The 18,227-nt window shown below is 42.2% G+C and overlaps 1 protein-coding gene across 1 annotated transcript in view; it reads left to right on the forward strand.

Moving 5' to 3' along the window:
* The window catches only part of KREMEN1 (kringle containing transmembrane protein 1), a 281,286-nt gene that overhangs the window by 229,276 nt on the left and 33,783 nt on the right, over window positions 1–18,227 (forward strand). Inside the window, exon 6 of the mRNA XM_075324324.1 lies at window positions 7,421–7,753. Within this exon, the coding sequence (XP_075180439.1) occupies window positions 7,421–7,753 (333 nt within the window). The remainder of the gene's footprint in view (window positions 1–7,420; window positions 7,754–18,227) is intronic.

An 18,227-nucleotide genomic window follows, 5' to 3' on the forward strand; every position in this document is an offset into this window, starting at 1 on the left:
CACAGAGTGATCTATTTCAAGTGTTTATTTCTGTTAATGTTGATGATTATGGCTTACAGCCAATGAAAACCCAAAAGTCATTACCTCAGAAAATTAGAATAATTACCACAAAACACCTGCAAAGCCTTTCTAAGCATTTAAAATGGTCCCTTTGTTTTGTTCAGTAGGCTACACAATCATGGGAAAGACTGCTGACTTGTCAGATGTCCAGAAGGCAGTCATTGACACACTCCACAAGGAGGGTAAGCCACAAAAGGCCATGCTAAAGAATCTGGCTGTTTCCAGAGTGTTGTATCCAAGCATAGTAATGCAAAGTTGAGTGGAAGGAAAAAGTGTGATAGAAAAAGGTGCACAAGCAACCAGGATAACTATAGCATTGATAGGATTGTTAAGAAAAGGCCATTAAAAAATTTGGGGGAGATTCACAAGGAGTGGACTGCTGCTGGAGTCAGTGCTTCAAGAGCCACCACACACAGACGTATCCAGGACATGGGCTACAACTGTTGCATTCATTGTATCAAGTCACTCATGACCAATACACAACACCAAAAGCATCTTACCTCGACCAAGCAAAAAAGAACTGGACTGCTGCTCAGTGGTCCAAGGTGTTGTTTTCAGATGAAAGTAAATTTTGCATTTCATTTGGAAATCAAGGTCCCAGAGTCTGGAGGAAGAGTGGAGAGGCCACAATCCAAGCTGCTTGAGGTCTAGTGGGAAGTTTCCACAATCAGTTATGGTTTGGGGAGCCATGTCATCTGCTGGTGTAGGTCCACTGTGTTTTATCAAGACCAGTCAGTGTAGCCATCTACCAGGAAATTTTAGAGCACTTCTTGCTTCCCTCTGCAGACAAGCAGCAGGACTTGGCACCTATCCACACTGCCAAAAGTACCAATACCTGGTTTAATAACCACAGTATCACTGTGCTTGAATGGCCAGCAAACTCACCTGACCTAAACCCCATAGAGAATCTATGGGATATTGTCAAGAGGAAGATGAGAGACATTAGACCCAACAATGCAGATGAGCTGAAGGCTGCTATCAAAGCAACCTGGATTTCCATAACACCTCAGCAGTGCCAAAGTCTGATCACCACCATGCCACACCGCATTGATGCAGTAATTTATGCACAAGGAGTCTCGAACAATCATTGAGTGCATTTACTGTACAGACTTTTCAGTAGGCCAACATTTCTGAGTTAAAAATAATTTTTTCGGTTGGTCTTATATAATCTAATTTTCTGAGATAATAACTTTGGGGTTTTCATTGGCTGTAAGCCATAGTCATCAACATTAGGAGAAATAAACACTTGGAATAGATCACTCTGTGTGTAATGACTCTATATAATATATGTGTTTCCCTTTTTGCATTGAATTACTGAAATAAATTAACTTTTTGATGATATTGTAATTTATTGAGATGCACCTATATATACAGTATAGATAGGTGATTTTCCCAGCTATAGGCTAAACAGGAGTAGGTATCAACATTGGTGTGGGTACAGGAAGAAAAAAAGACAAGGTGTGGAGCTGAGAAGAAGTACCCACACTGGTATAAATGTGTGGAGAGGAGTATATATAAGAAAGTGTTTAGTGCCAAGGGGGAGTATGTGATTTGATCCTGTGTAACTATTTTCTAGATGTCAGTGGGCTTGGGGCCACCATCAAAATAATGATCTAAGTCTCTTTAGTGACTGGTGTCACGGTTCTCTCCCTGCTATATGACTTAAGTGGCACATTTCGTGTTTTCCTTTCCTCTGGCAGTTGTAGGGTTAATGGCAGTATTCCTTGACTGCTAGCAGGTTAATTACCATCCTAGGTGTTTCTAATTTGGGACCACTCCCAGTCCCTTTATATACCCTCTGCTACCAGCAGAAGGTGCTGGTTATTCTTGATTCATTTGGATACTGGTCTTGGAGGAAGACGGAGCTGCTGTTACTCTCTCTAGTTGCTGGTGTTGCTGCAGTCCTGGTGTTGACTGTTGTTGTTTTTCCACCTATCTGTCTTCCTTTCCTGGTGTGTTGTTTCAGTGCAGTGGTGAGGCTAGCATCCTTCACCTGCCCACTCCTTAGCCAGGGACTATTGTAGGGTCGTCTCAGGGCTTTAGGTTCTGGTTTGGCCACAGGTGAGGAACCTGTATAGGGACTGACTAGGAGTACAGGGTACAGCGGTAGGTAAGTGGAGGTGTCCATCTTCCCTCTCACTAGTGCTACTGCCCACCATTGTTAAAGTGTCCCTGATGTACCCTTTGTCTTGTCATGGTGTTTTCACCGTTTAAGTTGTGTGTTTGGCCGTATGCCGGACTCTGTGCATGACAACTGGGTGAAGACAAAGTGGGTTTGGGGAGTCTTTAAAGGGATTCTCTGAGATATGTAAAATGCTGCATACAAGCAGCAATGGTACTAAAAAGATGATATAATAATTGCCCTCTGTTTCAATGATGTTTCCCTGCTGCTTCTCCTGGTATACAGTTTATATTGTCTGTAGCTGTCACAGCCCATATGCCCCACATGACGTCTGCAGCCAATCATTGGCCTCCCCAGTCTCAGCCCATATACTAATGGGGCCAGTGATTGGTTGCAGGAGTCATATTTGATATGTGGACAGTGAGGTCTGCAGCCAATGTAATCCGTATAAGGGCTCATTCACATGACTGTGACGCCCTGGAAAAACCAGTTAGTCACACACTAGGCCCCCGCATAACACCATCCCCCACAGGGTCACATACAGCCGACCTGAAACACTAGTCACCCCCCTCAGGGCAAGACAGGCACACCAGTGGGCGGGACCAGGCAGTTAGGAAACGCCCACCTAGGGGTCTAGACAGCCCGGGGCGGGAAAACAAACAGATGAAGTTGTAGTTCAAGTTGAGAGGAGTGGAGGCTGGAGCTAGGTGTAGCATCAGCGGAGGAGAAGTTCAAGTTGAACGGTAACGGGGTCGGAGCCCTAGTGCCTTGGCTAGGTGGCAGACGGAGGTCTCTGTCAGCAGGAGACGGGAAGATGGCTCGGCAGATACGAGGTGGACCGGGACAGGGTTGGAGCCCGCCGGTACCGTCACCGGAGACCCGACCGGAAACCGTGCACAGAGGGGGTACTCGGACCCTGAAGCCAGGACCGGAACCAACAGCCTAGCTAATTAACCGATTGAGGGCAGCATTATAGGTCCTGTCCCAACCAAAGTCCCAAAAGCAGACAACCACCCACAGAGAGGGATAGGGCAACTGCCAGGTCCCATAGATCCCACGGGTCAGCGTCAGCGGGCACGGCTCCTCAGGTATACAAAAAGCCGGGAGCAGACTCCCGTGTTCCATACCGGGAAGTCCAAACACACAGCCAAAACTAGTGCAGAGGAAAAGACGGCGATCACCAGCGCAGGTGGGGGACCAGAGTACAACCGGCCGCGGCGGTCGGCCACCAGCACCTTGGTTTACCAAAAGACTCGTGTGATTAATTTAATTGTGAGTAACCAAACATCCCCTGGTACGTCCGAGCGCGCAGGCCCCTGCCATTGCCATACCCTACACAGACACTGGGCCCCGGGGCAACCATCCCTACCCCCGGAGGGGTTAACATCCGGCTGCCACTACATCTCCCCCGGGTGTCCCACAACAGCAGCGGTGGTGTCCCACTTCACCACACACCGTGGGTGGCGTCACAAACTGAATACGGCCATGGCCGTACAAATACGTTCCCCCCCCCTTCTTTTTCATTCGGCGTGTCCGCGTGACCTCCGGGTCCGGATGATCCCTCGAGACACACAGCGAGTCCAGATCCGAGCAGCCCGGCTCCTGTGGGCGTGAGGGCGGCGCATGACCATATAATCAAAAATTGTTCAGAGTTTCATCTATTTTTTAAAGCCTCTATTAATAATTTACTAGACCATTTACAGTTTCCTATGTTACACAACTGCAACGTATCCATAAAACCCTTTTTTTTTCTCATACCCCTAAACTTTAATGGGTGAGTCTCATCAGAATTCCAGAGAATTGAGCATGCTTTCAGTCAGTGAAAGAAAATTGGTGATCTCCACTGCCTCAATGAATAACAATAGTCTGAGTGAGGTCCATTTTTCATGTATAGCACTCAGAGACTAAACCCTAAAAAATACTGTCTTGAGAATAAGCCCTACCAGTAAGGCCAGCAACCATTGTTTCAGACCTTCTGCTGACTGTGTGCAGCATTTTACATATCTCACACAACTCTGTTAATTCCTGGGAAGAAGAGAGACTATGTGAGCTGATTCATGCTGCCCAAACCACAGGCAACACAAAACAGAGCCTGGCTGCATGACTGCACTTTGAATATTTCATAGCAACAAACCTGTCAGTCAACTGGGCTGACCGGATCTTCTAATTATATCTTCTCGGAAACGCCTAAGCAATTTACAGAATATTATACCTAACTGCAATTGTGCAGCCAGGTGTTGATATTTGCAGCCTGTGATTTGGACAGTATGAATCAGCTGACTGGATCCCTATTAGGCTGGAAGAGATTTTTGACCAGTCACAATGTTATTATCTTATTCTTTGGGAAATGTCTGACAAAAAGAAATTGTCTGAATTAAGGCACAGACAGACAGCCGTATAAATTGGACAACGATCCCATCGCAATGCTTGGACTGGCGGCCGACTCTCCTGACTCGAGTGTGACAGTATGTATTTTTATGCAGCTGTCACGCCTGGGTCTGGAGAGCCTTCGGCCAGTCTGAGAATTTTGATGTGATCGTTGTACGTCTTATACATCCATCTGACTGTACCTTTAGACAAAGTTATTAGAAAATCCCTTTAGGTCCTTGTTCATACATTGTGATTTTGTAGCAAAACTGCTCCTTTGTGGAGACTGGGTAGACCTGCAGCTGATGAATACATGTAACTAATCATAGGCTAATATTGTCACTTTACAGAAAGCAGGATTATATATTGCCATTGGAACGCTCCCCACTTGTTTCTAGTTTATCATTAAACATTTAACAATAGCATAAAAAATGTCTGATATGAAAATCCTGAAGACGAAATTGAAACAATCCTTAGCATCACTATTACAGCAATTTCCCCGTAGTAACTGAGTGACTTTTTTCTTCATCTGTCTTTGGGATTAACATTACTAGAGTTATATTTTATGCAAGGCATAAATTCTAATGCATCAAAAGGAGATCATAGGATCAGCATCACAATGTGGATCCTGCATACAAAATTAAAAAAGGCTACAACCTCTGGGAGCAGATCTAACAATAGATATCTCACCAGCCTGGCATGTAGACCAACAGCTGCCGGCAGCAGGTCTGAAGCATTTCCGAGCTGTCGTCATTTCATACCACTGCCTCTGAAAAGATATAATAGCTGTGAACAATGTTATGGGCCGAGTGGCAACTGGAGAAAGGACATAAAGAACAGGTTGTACCTTTTTACATAATAAAAGTCTAGGTGTTAATATACATACAGTACACATACAAGTATTGTGTATAGAGAAATGTATGCCGAAAGTTATTCCCCGTCTATAAATATTATGTGTAACCTTTCACATCGGACAATAGAAAGAAGCCTCAATCCAAACTTGGTTAGTCATAAATCCTCTGGAGCTTCTTAGTGTCCAAAAGCCACATCAGATTGTGGTACAGATATACCGTCATTTCTAGTAAACATTTACTGCTTCTTGCTTCCAGGCTCTGAAAGGACTGCCTGTGAGAACAATGCGGTGCAGTCTTGTTAGAGAGAGTGGGCAGACCATTGTGTACTTAGGGGTCAGATTGAGAAAGAACATTTCAAGAGAAGGACACAGCTGTGGTCACACACGCCTTCGATTTGCGGGAAGCCAAGTATGTGGCTCTGAATTTAGTTCTTGGTTCACAGCCTTGAAGGCCAGGGCATGAAACCAGAACAGAAGATTGTTGTATGGTGTTTAGTAGAGGTGGGTGGGGTGGCGAACAATGGATTTCAATCATTTTTCTCACTCAGTGATTTTGGTAATTTTGCCAAATATAATTATTTCCTGACTTGGCATTCCTAGTGTAGCAGATTCTTTCAGCTTCACAATAAGCAGGGCAAAGACATTTGTCCTAAAGTTAAGTGTCAGAAACATAGTAGAAGAACATAGCGAAGACAGTAGTGAATGTCTAAATGGAAAGACTCGCTCTAGGAAAAAAATATATCATCTTAATCTTCTCGTACAAGTTTTTAATCGCCACTGACTTAAACTAAGTTAAAATAATGAACTCAGATATTATTTATATCCCAGGTCCAATGATCCCTCTCTGCCGCTACTCCATTTTTTTGTTGATAGACTGCAGCGGTGACGTCGACAGCTGTAACCAGGCTTTCAATATGTGCTACCTAATGCTTCATTTTACCGGGTGGTAACTAAAGGTTCTTCCACAGATTAATGATGGGCGTCCGTGTGATGGGATTATTTTCAATAACTTTTTTAACAAAAATATATTGTAAATTGAATAACCCCACAAACGGATTAAAAGGTATATAGTCTATTCTTACGTATTTTAATCTTTTATTAGTCATTTTTAATTTTTTTTAAAATAATTTTATACAATTCAATTTCATTGTAGCTTTCAGATAGGAAGAAAGATAGCAATTTTAATCTGCAAGAAAAATATATTTGAACTTTTTAGGTTCTTCAAGTTTTGCATTCTTGGCATTTTTAAAACATTTGTCTGGACACAGATTTTTGTGTTTGCGCCCATAATCTTTGGCACATATAACATACTGTTTTAAATGTGCGCCTCAGTATTAAAAACATAAATTCAAATATTTGAGTTATGCAATTGTTAAGTCAAGGTTCTTCTGCACATTTCAACATCAAGTATTTTTATGAAACATTTGTTTGTATAAACATTTGCTAAGCAAAAAAGGGCAAAGTGAGTCCAAGCATTTGGTGTATTGTAAGCTTTCTCCACTGATTCTCAGGGGTTTAAAGGCCAACTTATTAAACACATCTTGGTAGATCGCATTAAAAACACATCTGATGTGATTTATCCACGGCAGTATTATCATTAATGTACATAAAGTAGAAGGGCTCCATATTTAACATCAAATCGGAGTCCCCTGTTAATGCTTGTCTATCAAAAGTTCTTACGACAAAAAAACTTTAAGCATGTATGTATCTATCGATCTATGTATCTATTTATGTATGTATATGTATGTATATATAGATATATAGATATATTTATATATATATATATATATATATATATATATATATATTACACACACTTGTATAGCTACAATTTTAGACAAAGGGAGTCATATAGCTCTATAGGGAAGGGGGACAGAGCTAGCCAGATTTGCTTGCCTTTACCATCATCTCAATAACAACTGCATGCAGTGTAAAGGGACACATTTGTATAAATTTGGTGTGCAACTTGTATATACATGAAAAATAATGTAAAATGTACCACCTTGTTCCCTTTGCAGCACTTATTGGGGCATGCGGTGGGAATTACACCAAGGAAGCTGCTGTTATTTACTCCCCGGATTTTCCAGACTCATATGGATCAGGAAAAGCCTGTTATTGGACAATACAAGTTACTGGAGCCACATTAATCCGTTTTAACTTTACCTTCTTTGACATCAAAGACTCACGGGATATGGTGGAACTTTTGGATGGCTATACCAAGCAGGTATTGGTACGATTTGATGGCAGGAACCACCCATCACAGAGTTTCAACATCTCATTAGATTTTGTCATCTTGTACTTCTTCTCTGATCGCATCAATCAGGCACAAGGATTTGCACTTGTATACCAAGGTAAGAGTTATGATTATTATAGGGTCATTTTTATGTGTTTACTTGTCTTTTAAGAGAACCAACCACAAGGATTTTTCTATATGAGGTAAAGACAGTGCCATACTGGCACTAAGATGCTGAAAGCAGACATACATGTTGTAGAAAGATTGTATGCTTGGTTGATGAAATATCTGTAATCAAAGTTACAGAAATGCACTGCACTTTGATTGACGTGTGCAGCGGCCTTTGTGGGTTGGGTCATCACTGTAAAGATCTCCTCCTGCATCCTCCTGGCTTGCCCCTTTATTTAAATATTGCGCAGCACCGCCCTTGCTGCTGTGGATGATGCGTGTATTGCCACAGTAATGTCTAAATTAAAATGGTGTTGGTGTCCTCGCATGTGAGTACCATCATCTCAGGCGCCATTTTATTGAAGGCGCTGCAGAAAAGACTATGAAAGGCAGGGGCATGAGCGCAAATGTAAAAAAAAAAAAAAAAAGTCTGCACAGATGTCGATGCCACTCATAGTATTCTCCAGAGTGTCTTCAATAAAATGGTGCCAAAGATCGTGCTACACCACAGCAGCAATGGCGCCAAAGTGCGATATTTCAATAAAGAGATGCAGAAATAGAGAGATGCATGTCATAGAGGAAGCAGGAGGATGACTTTGCAGTGAAGACCCGACCCACAAAGGCTGCTGCACAGGTCAATCAAAGGTGCCGCTTCTGTAACTTTGATTAAAGATATTTAAGCAACCAAGCATCCGATCTTTCAACAAAAGGTATGCTTGTATACAATGTCCTAGTGCCAGTATGAAACTGCCATTATTTCATATAGCAAAATCCTTGTGGTTAGTCCCCTTTAAGACTTTGGGGTTTGAATGTTCTGGGCCTGTTATTATATGTTTCATTGACATCATAAATCAAAGAACGATACATTTGCTTTCTTGTCCTCTGCTTAAAGTCTAACAGAAATATAACAACAACTTATCTGTTTACCACCTTATGCGGTTTGCTGGATCTATGTGACATTTGCAAATTACAAAATTACATATTAACCTAATGATCCCCACAACTCCCTTGAATCGCTGCCTGTGCCCCCGCTGCGCTCCTCTCTTCCACTTATAGCATGGTTGGCACGTGACTGCCAAAAGTCACTTATTAGCATAGGTTGTGGTATGCCGACCACGCAAGAGAGGAGTTGAGAAGATGGGTGGGGAACTCAGGCAGTGGTACAGTGGACCTTTAAAGGAACAGTAGGTCAGTATGGGATTTTTTATTATTTTTTAGGTATTGTAGGTCTTTTGTCACAAAAAAACAGGGTGGACAATTCCTTTACCAATAATTATAAAATTGATAAAAGTACACAAGATATAAATTTACACTGTTTTTCTCTGAAAGGTTTTCTAAATATTAATTTGTGTAGAAACCAGAAGTGTTTACATTCCACTGGAGCCTTCCATTTTCAACAGTGGAGACAGGAGCTTAGATAAAAGGTTCATTCACACTGGGGTTTAAATGGACGAGGGCAATGTGTGAAAAAAAAATCTCATTGCATTCGGACCAATGTTAGTCAGAGACAGAGCAGATCTGCAAGCTTTTCCTCAGCTTAAATTGGAATGAAGAAAAAAATCGTAGCGTGCTCTGACTGCACTCATCTATCAATCAATGTAAGTCCATGGGTGTGAGAAAAACGGATGGCACACAGATCATCCATATGCTGTCTGTATTTTTTACAGATACATTACCATTCTGCAGCATAGGACACTGTAAATTTTCCTGTAAACGACTGTAGAATAAAAGTTGCTGAGGAAAAACCGCATTGGATACGGATGGCATACAGATGCCTGGTGAGAAAAAAAAATCATACACTCGCACAACGAAAGAATACCCATACGGTTTCCACTCAGCCAACTTTTCAGGGATGGAATCAGACCGGAAACTTAAGGGTACTTCTCACATAGCAAGATCGCTAGCGTGATCGCTGCTAAGTCACAGGTTTTGTGACGTACCAGTGACCTCATCAGCAATCTCGCTGTGTGTGACACTAAGCATCGACCTGGCCCCTGCTGTGAAATTACTGATCGTTACACACTGTTCTGGTTCATTTTTTTCTCATTGGTCTCCCGCTGTGCAACACGCATCGGCGTGTTTGACTGCGGGAGACCAACGAGCACCGACTCTGTGTAAGCAGCGTATGCTGGTAACCAGGGTAAATATTGGATAACTAAGCAAAGCGCTTTGCTTAGTTACCCGATGTCAACCTAGCTACATATACAGGGAGCCAGCACTGGCAGCCTGTAAGCAGTGTACGCTGGTAAGCAGGGTAAATATCGGGTAACCAAGCAAAGTGATTTGCTTAGTTACCCGATATTTACCCTGGTTACCAAGCACAGCATCGTTACATGAGTCGCTGATGGCTGGTCGCTGGTAAGATCTGCCTGATTGACAGCTCACCAGCGACCATGTAGTGACGCACCAACGATCCCTGCCAGGTCGGATCGCTGGTGGGATCGTTGGTGCGTCGCTACGTGTGATCCCAGCCTTACACTCCAGTGTGAGAATACCCTAAGGGTGAACTTCAGCATTCCTAGTCACTTAATGCAGACAGCACTGGTAGTGGAGTACTACTGCAGCAGACAGTTGTCTTACAGATAGACTGGAAATTGTGAGGAGGAAAGGGAAATTACTAATAATGTTAATCCTCCATGGCTGCCGCTGGCAGTCAGAAGGGATCCGCAGATGTCAGCTGATTTGTACAGCTGACATGTGTACCTACCAGGTACGAGCAAATCCGTGATCTGCCCGTACCTGTTAACCCCTTAAATGCCACTTTGAAACTGTGACAGAGGCATTATAATAGCGGTTGCGGTTTACGTTTACTCACCACCCGACACCGGAAGTCATGTGACGTGATCACGTGGATCCGATGGTTGAAATTGTAGCACTGGGTCATGTGATGACTCCTGTAGCTCACATGACTCACTTCCTGTCTCACCCGGCCAAAAGCTGTGTGAGATAGGAGATGAGCATATCTGGTGTTGACAGCAGTGTAGCTGTGATCAGCAGATATGGAAGATCGATGTAAAATCAATTAATCTGATCGGTAAACTGCATAGCGGCAAAAAAAATTCCAAATGCCAAAATTACGGTTTTTGGTGCCACAAATTTTGCGCAAAATGCAATAACAGGCTATCAAAATGTAGCATCTGTGCAAAAATGGTACCGTTAAACATCAGCTCGAGACACAAAAAATAAGCCATCACTGAGCCATAGATCCCGAAAAATGAGAACTCTACTGGTCGTGAAAAATGGCGCAAAACGTACGCCACTTTTTTTTGGACAAGCTTCTGATTTTTTTTTAACCCCTTATATAAAAGTAAACGTATAGAGTCAGGGCCAGAAATATTTGGACAGTGACACAAGTTTTGTTATTTTAGTTGTTTACAAAGACATGTTCAGAAATACAATTATATATATAATATGGGCTGAAAGTGCACACTCCCAGCTGCAATATGAGAGTTTTCACATCCAAATCGGAGAAAGGGTTTAGGAATCATAGCTCTGTAATGCATAGCCTCCTCTTTTTCAAGGGACCAAAAGTAATTGGACAAGGGACTCTAAGGGCTGCAATTAACTCTGAAGGTGTCTCCCTCGTTAACCTGTAATCAATGAAGTAGTTAAAAGGTCTGGGGTTGATTACAGGTGTGTGGTTTTGCATTTGGAAGTTGTTGCTGTGACCAGACAACATGCGGTCTAAGGAACTCTCAATTGAGCTGAAGCAGAACATCCTGAGGCTGAAAAAAAAGAAAAAATCCATCAGAGAGATAGCAGACATGCTTGGAGTAGCAAACTCAACAGTCGGGTACATTCTGAGAAAAAAGGAATTGACTGGAGAGCTTGGGAACTCAAAAAGGCCTGGGCATCCACGGATGACAACAGTGGTGGATGATCGCCGCATACTTTCTTTGGTGAAGAAGAACCCGTTCACAACATCAACTGAAGTCCAGAACACTCTCAGTGAAGTAGGTGTAACTGTCTCTAAGTCAACAGTAAAGGGAAGACTCCATGAAACTAAATACAAAGGGTTCACATCTAGATGCAAACCATTCATCAATTCCAAAAATAGACAGGCCAGAGTTAAATTTGCTGAAAAACACCTCATGAAGCCAGCTCAGTTCTGGAAAAGTATTCTATGGACAGATGAGACAAAGATCAACCTGTACCAGAATGATGGGAAGAAAAAAGTTTGGAGAAGAAAGGGAACGGCACATGATCCAAGGCACACCACATCCTCTGTAAAACATGGTGGAGGCAACGTGATGGCATGGGCATGCATGGCTTTCAATGGCACTGGGTCACTTGTGTTTATTTATGACATAACAGCAGACAAGAGTAGCCGGATGAATTCTGAAGTGTACCGGGATATACTTTCAGCTCTGATTCAGCCAAATGCCGCAAAGTTGATTGGACGGCGCTTCATAGTACAGATGGACAATGACCCAAGCATGCAGCCAAAGCTACCCAGGAGTTCATGAGTGCAAAAAAGTTGAACATTCTGCAATGGCCAAGTCAATCACCAGATCTTAACCCAATTGAGCATGCATTTCACTTGCTCAAATCCAGACTTAAGACGGAAAGACCCACAAACAAGCAAGACCTGAAGGCTGCGGCTGTAAAGGCCTGGCAAAGCATTAAGAAGGAGGAAACCCAGCGTTTGGTGATGTCCATGGGTTCCAGACTTAAGGCAGTGATTGCCTCCAAAGGATTCACAACAAAATATTGAAAATAAAAATATTTTGTTTGGGTTTGGTTTATTTGTCCAATTACTTTTGACCTCCTAAAATGTGGAGTGTTTGTAAAGAAATGTGTACAATTCCTACAATTTCTATCAGATATTTTTGTTCAAACCTTCAAATTAAACGTTACAATCTGCACTTGAATTCTGTTGAAGAGATTTCATTTCAAATCCAATGTGGTGGCATGCAGAGCCCAACTCGCGAAAATTGTGTCACTGTCCAAATATTTCTGGACCTAACTGTACATGTTTGGTGTCTACAAACTCGTATCGATCTGAGGCATTACAGCAACCCATCAGTTTTACCATATAGTGAACACAATGAATAAAATATTTCAAAAACAAATGTGCAATCACACTTTTTTTGCTATTTTTTTGCATTTGGAATTGTTTTGCCGTTTTTCAGTACACTATGTGGTAAAACTTATGGTTTCATTTAAAAGTACAACTCGTTTTGCAAAAAATGAGCCCTCGTATGCCTATATTGACAGAAAAATATAAACATTACGGCTCTCAGAAGAAGGGTGGCAAAAAAAACAAAAACGGAAAGCGGAAAATCGACCGGTTGGAAGGGGTTAATAGCAGCTTCAGCCAAAATTAGATTAAAAGAAGTTGATATTCTGAAGGTAACAATATGCTAAATCTTTCTAAACTCAGAATTTAAATCTGTATAGTCATCTATATGCCCAGAACAAAACACAACTTGTAAAGTAGGTTAGATGACAGGTGTCTTCTAGGTTTAGATTAATCCAACATGCTCTTTTTTATGAAATAAGACAGAAAAATTGGATATGTAATATGTGATGCAAATAGGCATATTGCTTTCCAGCTCTAATTTTAAAGCATAAATTATGTCACATAGGATCTGAGCAGATGGCTGTGGAACACATAGATTTTATATGTGCATCTGCAGCCATTATTTTAAAGCACTAGACAGTTTGTCATGTATGTTTTAACAGCTGCTCAAACTGCATTGGAGTGAAACAAGTCCGGTCTTTTACTACTAGAAGAATGCGTATGTGACTTATAAGATCTTCTGTTGCTGGACATTTTCAATAGCATCCAAGGTGTAAAGTTTCTTTTCTCTTTGAGTGAGTTTTCCCATTGTAAGGTCAATTATCCTTCAATAAGCACCTCCCAACCTATAAAAATGAAGGAACCGGCAGCTGTAGGGAACATTATTGTCTGGTATCTAAGGGTGTTATTGTAAGACGACTGTAGAATGATCCCTTATTGAATAGAGCGTTAGCATTCCAGGTAACCAGCCAAGCATAAAGATCTGCCTTTTAAGTCCCACCTGGTGTCCTTAACACAGGTTGGTTAACAGGGAGTTGCGTTACCATCAGAAGAAAATGTATTCTGACATGTTTCAGTCTATAGGAAGCTTTTCACATGGCTGTGATGGTGGGTTTCACAACAAGCAGAGTTGACCTCGTTTTAAACCTATGTTTCAAGTACAATAGGGCATTCCTGATTGTGGGCCCTTACCAACTCTATAAAGTCCAATGATAGTCTGAAGTCCAGCACGCAGTGGTTTAAGATCCAATAATCTTTATTTTAAAACCATTTAAACTTTTCTCTAGCTTCTATATTTTTTTGACGCGTTATCAACTATAGCTTTTTTTAGAAGATTTCATTATTTATCGTATTCAAACTGAATTTAAAATGTTTTCATTATTTCAAGATTCCTGAAACATGAGTTTCATCAAATTAATCATTAAAATTATTTATTAGTTGCGGCATTACATTTTTACTTCCAAATATAAAATTTATACAGAGATAACTACAGTGAAAATTAATATATTTTAAGTTAAACAGGGGTGGATATATCATTAGTACAACCAGTGCAGCTTCACAGGGGTCCAAGAGATAATGGGGCCCATTTCTACCTCCAAAGCAGGGGGAATTGTGCATCATTATGAAATATAGGAAAGTAAAGGGCCGTATACTGTTCTTGCATAGTGGCCCTCTTATGTCTTTGACACTATGGTCAAAGTTTTTTATACATTAGAGATCGGAAGAACCATAGTTTGGTCTCTCCTTCTTCCCCCATAAACAAGAAAGCTCATTTCGGCTGAGCATTCCTGTGTTTTGTATCGGAGAGCTGCTGCCAGACTCCTCTACTCACTAGACCAATGGTTCCCAAACTCCAGTCCTCTCAGCCCCCAACAGGTCATGATTTCAGGATTTCCTTAATATAGCATAGGTGATGCCTTGATAATGATTCCATCACCTGCTCAATAGTAAGGAAATCCTGAAAACATGACTTGTTGGGGGCCATGAGGACTGGAGTTTGGGAAACACTGCACTAGACAATAGAAACGGCTGTTGAAACTTTAATTCCTTCTCTTATCTAACATCATCTGTTGAGGGTCTCTTTGGTCCTGCTGAAATCAGCAGGTTCAGCTGACTTTTATGTAATATATATGGGGGACTTTAGACATTATTATTATTATTCATTATTATAGCGCCATTTATTCAATGGCACTTTACATTTGGAAAGGGGTACACATAATACGGACAAGTACAATAATCATAAACAAAACAATGCACAGACTGGTACAGGAGCAGAGGAGACCCTGCCCGCAAGGGCTCAGTCTACAAGAGATAGGTGAGGATACAGTAGATGAGCGTAGAGATGGTTGTGCAGCGCTATAGCAGACTGAGGGTTACTGCAGGTTGTAGGCTTGTCGAAAGAAGTGTGTTTTCAGGTTCCTTTTGAAGCTTTTCAAGGTAGGTGAGAGTCTGATATGTTGTGGCAGAGCATTCCAGAGTATGGGGGATGCATGTAGAAATCTTGGATGCAATTGCGGAAGAGGAGATGCGAGAGGAGTAGAGAAGGAGATCTTGTGAGGATTGGAGGTTACGTGCAGATAAGTACCAGGAGACTAGGTCACAGATGTTTGTATGGATGGAGGAGACAGGTTCTGGATGGCTTTGAATGTCATGGTTAGGGTTTTGAACTGGAGTTGTTGGGTAATACGAAGCCAGTGAAGGGATTGGCAGAGAGAAGAGATCGAGGAGTAGCGGGGGGGGGGGGGGGAGTGGATTACTCAGGCAGCATAGTTTAGAAGAGATTGTAGGGAAGCAAGATTGTTAGAAGGGAGGCCACAGAGCAGTGGGTTGCAATATTCCAGACGGGAGATAATAAGGGCATGCACTAGGGGTTTTGCAGCTTCTTGGGAAAGGAATGTACGAATCCGGAAAATATTTTGAGTTGGAGGCGGCAGGAGGTAAAGAGCTTGGATGTGTGACTTGAAGGAGAGATCAGAGTCTAAAGTTACCCCAAAGCAGCGAGCATGTGGGACTAAGTTGTGGGGGTTGAATGAGGAGGAGGAAAGATTATGAATTCTGTTTTGTTCATGTTCAGTTTTAAAAATCGAGCAGAGAAAAAGGATGAAATAGCAGACAGACATTATGGGATTCTAGTTAGTAAGTAGGTGATGTGAGGTCCAGAGAGGTAGATCTGCATATCATCAGCATAGAGGTGATACTGAAAGTCGTGGGACTTTGAGTTGCCTCAGGCTGAAGGTGTAGATGGAGAACAGCAGTGGTCCAAGAACTGAACCTTGGGGGATACTGTCAGATAGGGAGCGAGATGAGGAAATGGTGTGAGCGTGGGAGAATCTGAAAGTTTGGTTGGTTACGTATGAGGAGATCTAAGATAGGGCCAAGTCTTTGATTCCCGGAGATGAGAGAATCTGTAGTAGAAGGGGATGATCCACTATGTCGAAGGCATAGGACAGGTCAAGAAGGAGGAGGACAGAGTAGTAATGCTTGGCTTTGGTGGTTAGTAGGTTATTGGGGACTTTAGTTAGGGCAATTTCGTTGGAATCATGTGGTCGGAAGCCAGATTGTAGTTGCTTAAAAAGGGAACAGGAAGAAAGGTGTCAGGCCGCTGCTGTCATGACCACCGCACATATCGCGTTCCCTGGGTAATCTCTGCAGGCGCTCTCTCACAGCTATATTTCGTCTCATTGTCACATCACCACTGCGAGTGTTTTCTCCAAAATGTGAAGAACCTTGCTTCTACCTCTTTGATACGGTCATCCTATGTGACCCGCGCAGTCTTGTTTGTGTGCATAACGCAACTACCTTGAGAAAGGCGTAAAAGCCAAAACGTTAGTGGACCTCGACTAGAGCAACACCTTTTGCAGTCTGTCAAAATAAATTCACTTGCATCCAAAATTTTGTCTTTCCTTACTTCATTTGAGTGCTGGGGTTACATATAGATATATTAAGATAGGGCCAAGTCTGTGATTCCCGGAGATGAGAGAATCTGTAGTAGAAAGGGATGGTCCACTGTGTCGAAGGCATAGGACAGGTCCAGATGGAGGAGGACAGAGTAGTAATGTTTGTCTTTGGTGGTTAGTTGATCATTGGTGACTTTAGTTAGGGCAATTTCAGTGTAATGATGTGGTAGGAAGCCAGATTGTAGCTGGTTAAAAAGGGAACAGGAAAAGAGGCGTGAGGACAATTCAAGATGGACATGCTGTTCCAGTAGTTTTGAGGCATAAAGTAGAAGGGATATGGGGCGATAGTTTGACACAGAGGAATGGTCAAGGTAGGGCTTTTTGAAGATGGGTGTGATGGAGGCGTGTTTAAAGCATTAAGGGAATACACCAGTTGTTTGTGATAGGGTTCTCAGACAAAAAGTGCATACTAACTAAAGAATGTATGTCTGGAACACCAATGGTGTGAACAGGGTGCAAGACTCAAAAATATACAACTAAACAATAAGATAACATTGGCATTTGGTTTTGGGGCTCCTTTGCATTGATCAATACAATGGCTAAATATCTCTCATGCCTATTATTCATAGCAGTTACGCAGATACCATTTTCATGTTTTTCACTTTTTTCAGATAGTCCATTGTATTTTTCAGTCTAATATTCCCATAGCAGTTCTGCTTTTCATTATTCCCCTATACATTGTGACTGGTGTGCAACTCTTTATCCTATTGTATTGAGGGTTGAGCTGAAGACTGTGGTGAGATTGTGGATGAGGTGGGATGGGAGTAGGTCAAGTGGACAGATGGTGTTATGTGATCTTTAGAGTAGAGAGGAAAGATGATCTTCTGTCATGGTGGAGAAACTGGATTTGGAGGAAGTGGGCTGAGTAGATATGAGGATGAGCTTTTGGGATTGTGGGCCAAAGCTTGCTCTGATATTGTCAATCTTCTGCTTGAAGAAAGAAGCAAAGTCTTCAGCTAAGATCGATGGAGAGGGAAGTGGCATCGGGGGATGGAGGAGAGAGTTGAAAGGGTTGAATAGCTGTTTAGGGTTGTGAGATAGGGAGGATATGAGGGATGAGAAGTAGGTTTGTTTTGCAACAGTGAGTGCAGACTTGAAAGTGGTGAGGGACTATTTGTATGTGATGAAATGTTTGGTGGAATGAGACCTCTTCCATCTCTCCTCAGCAATCCTGGATGCCCATCTCAGTTCTTTAGTCTGGCTCATGTACCAAGGTTGCTTGTTAAACGTGTGAGTTTTAGTATGCATGAGGGAGTGGGCGATTCGAGAGGTGCAGAGATTATGGTGTTATGTAAAGTGGCAGGAGCATCTGCATCTTGTAAATAAGCAATGTCTGGAAGAGGGAGAAGGGACTGAGAACATGAGTGTAAATCAAGGTGTTTGAGATTTCTGTGTGGGTATGATAGTTTGTGGAGGGGTGATTGTGTACTTGGAGAAGAAAGGGA

Source organism: Anomaloglossus baeobatrachus, chromosome 1 (assembly GCF_048569485.1).
Source record: "Anomaloglossus baeobatrachus isolate aAnoBae1 chromosome 1, aAnoBae1.hap1, whole genome shotgun sequence".
In the NCBI taxonomy this organism is placed as follows: domain Eukaryota; kingdom Metazoa; phylum Chordata; class Amphibia; order Anura; family Aromobatidae; genus Anomaloglossus; species Anomaloglossus baeobatrachus.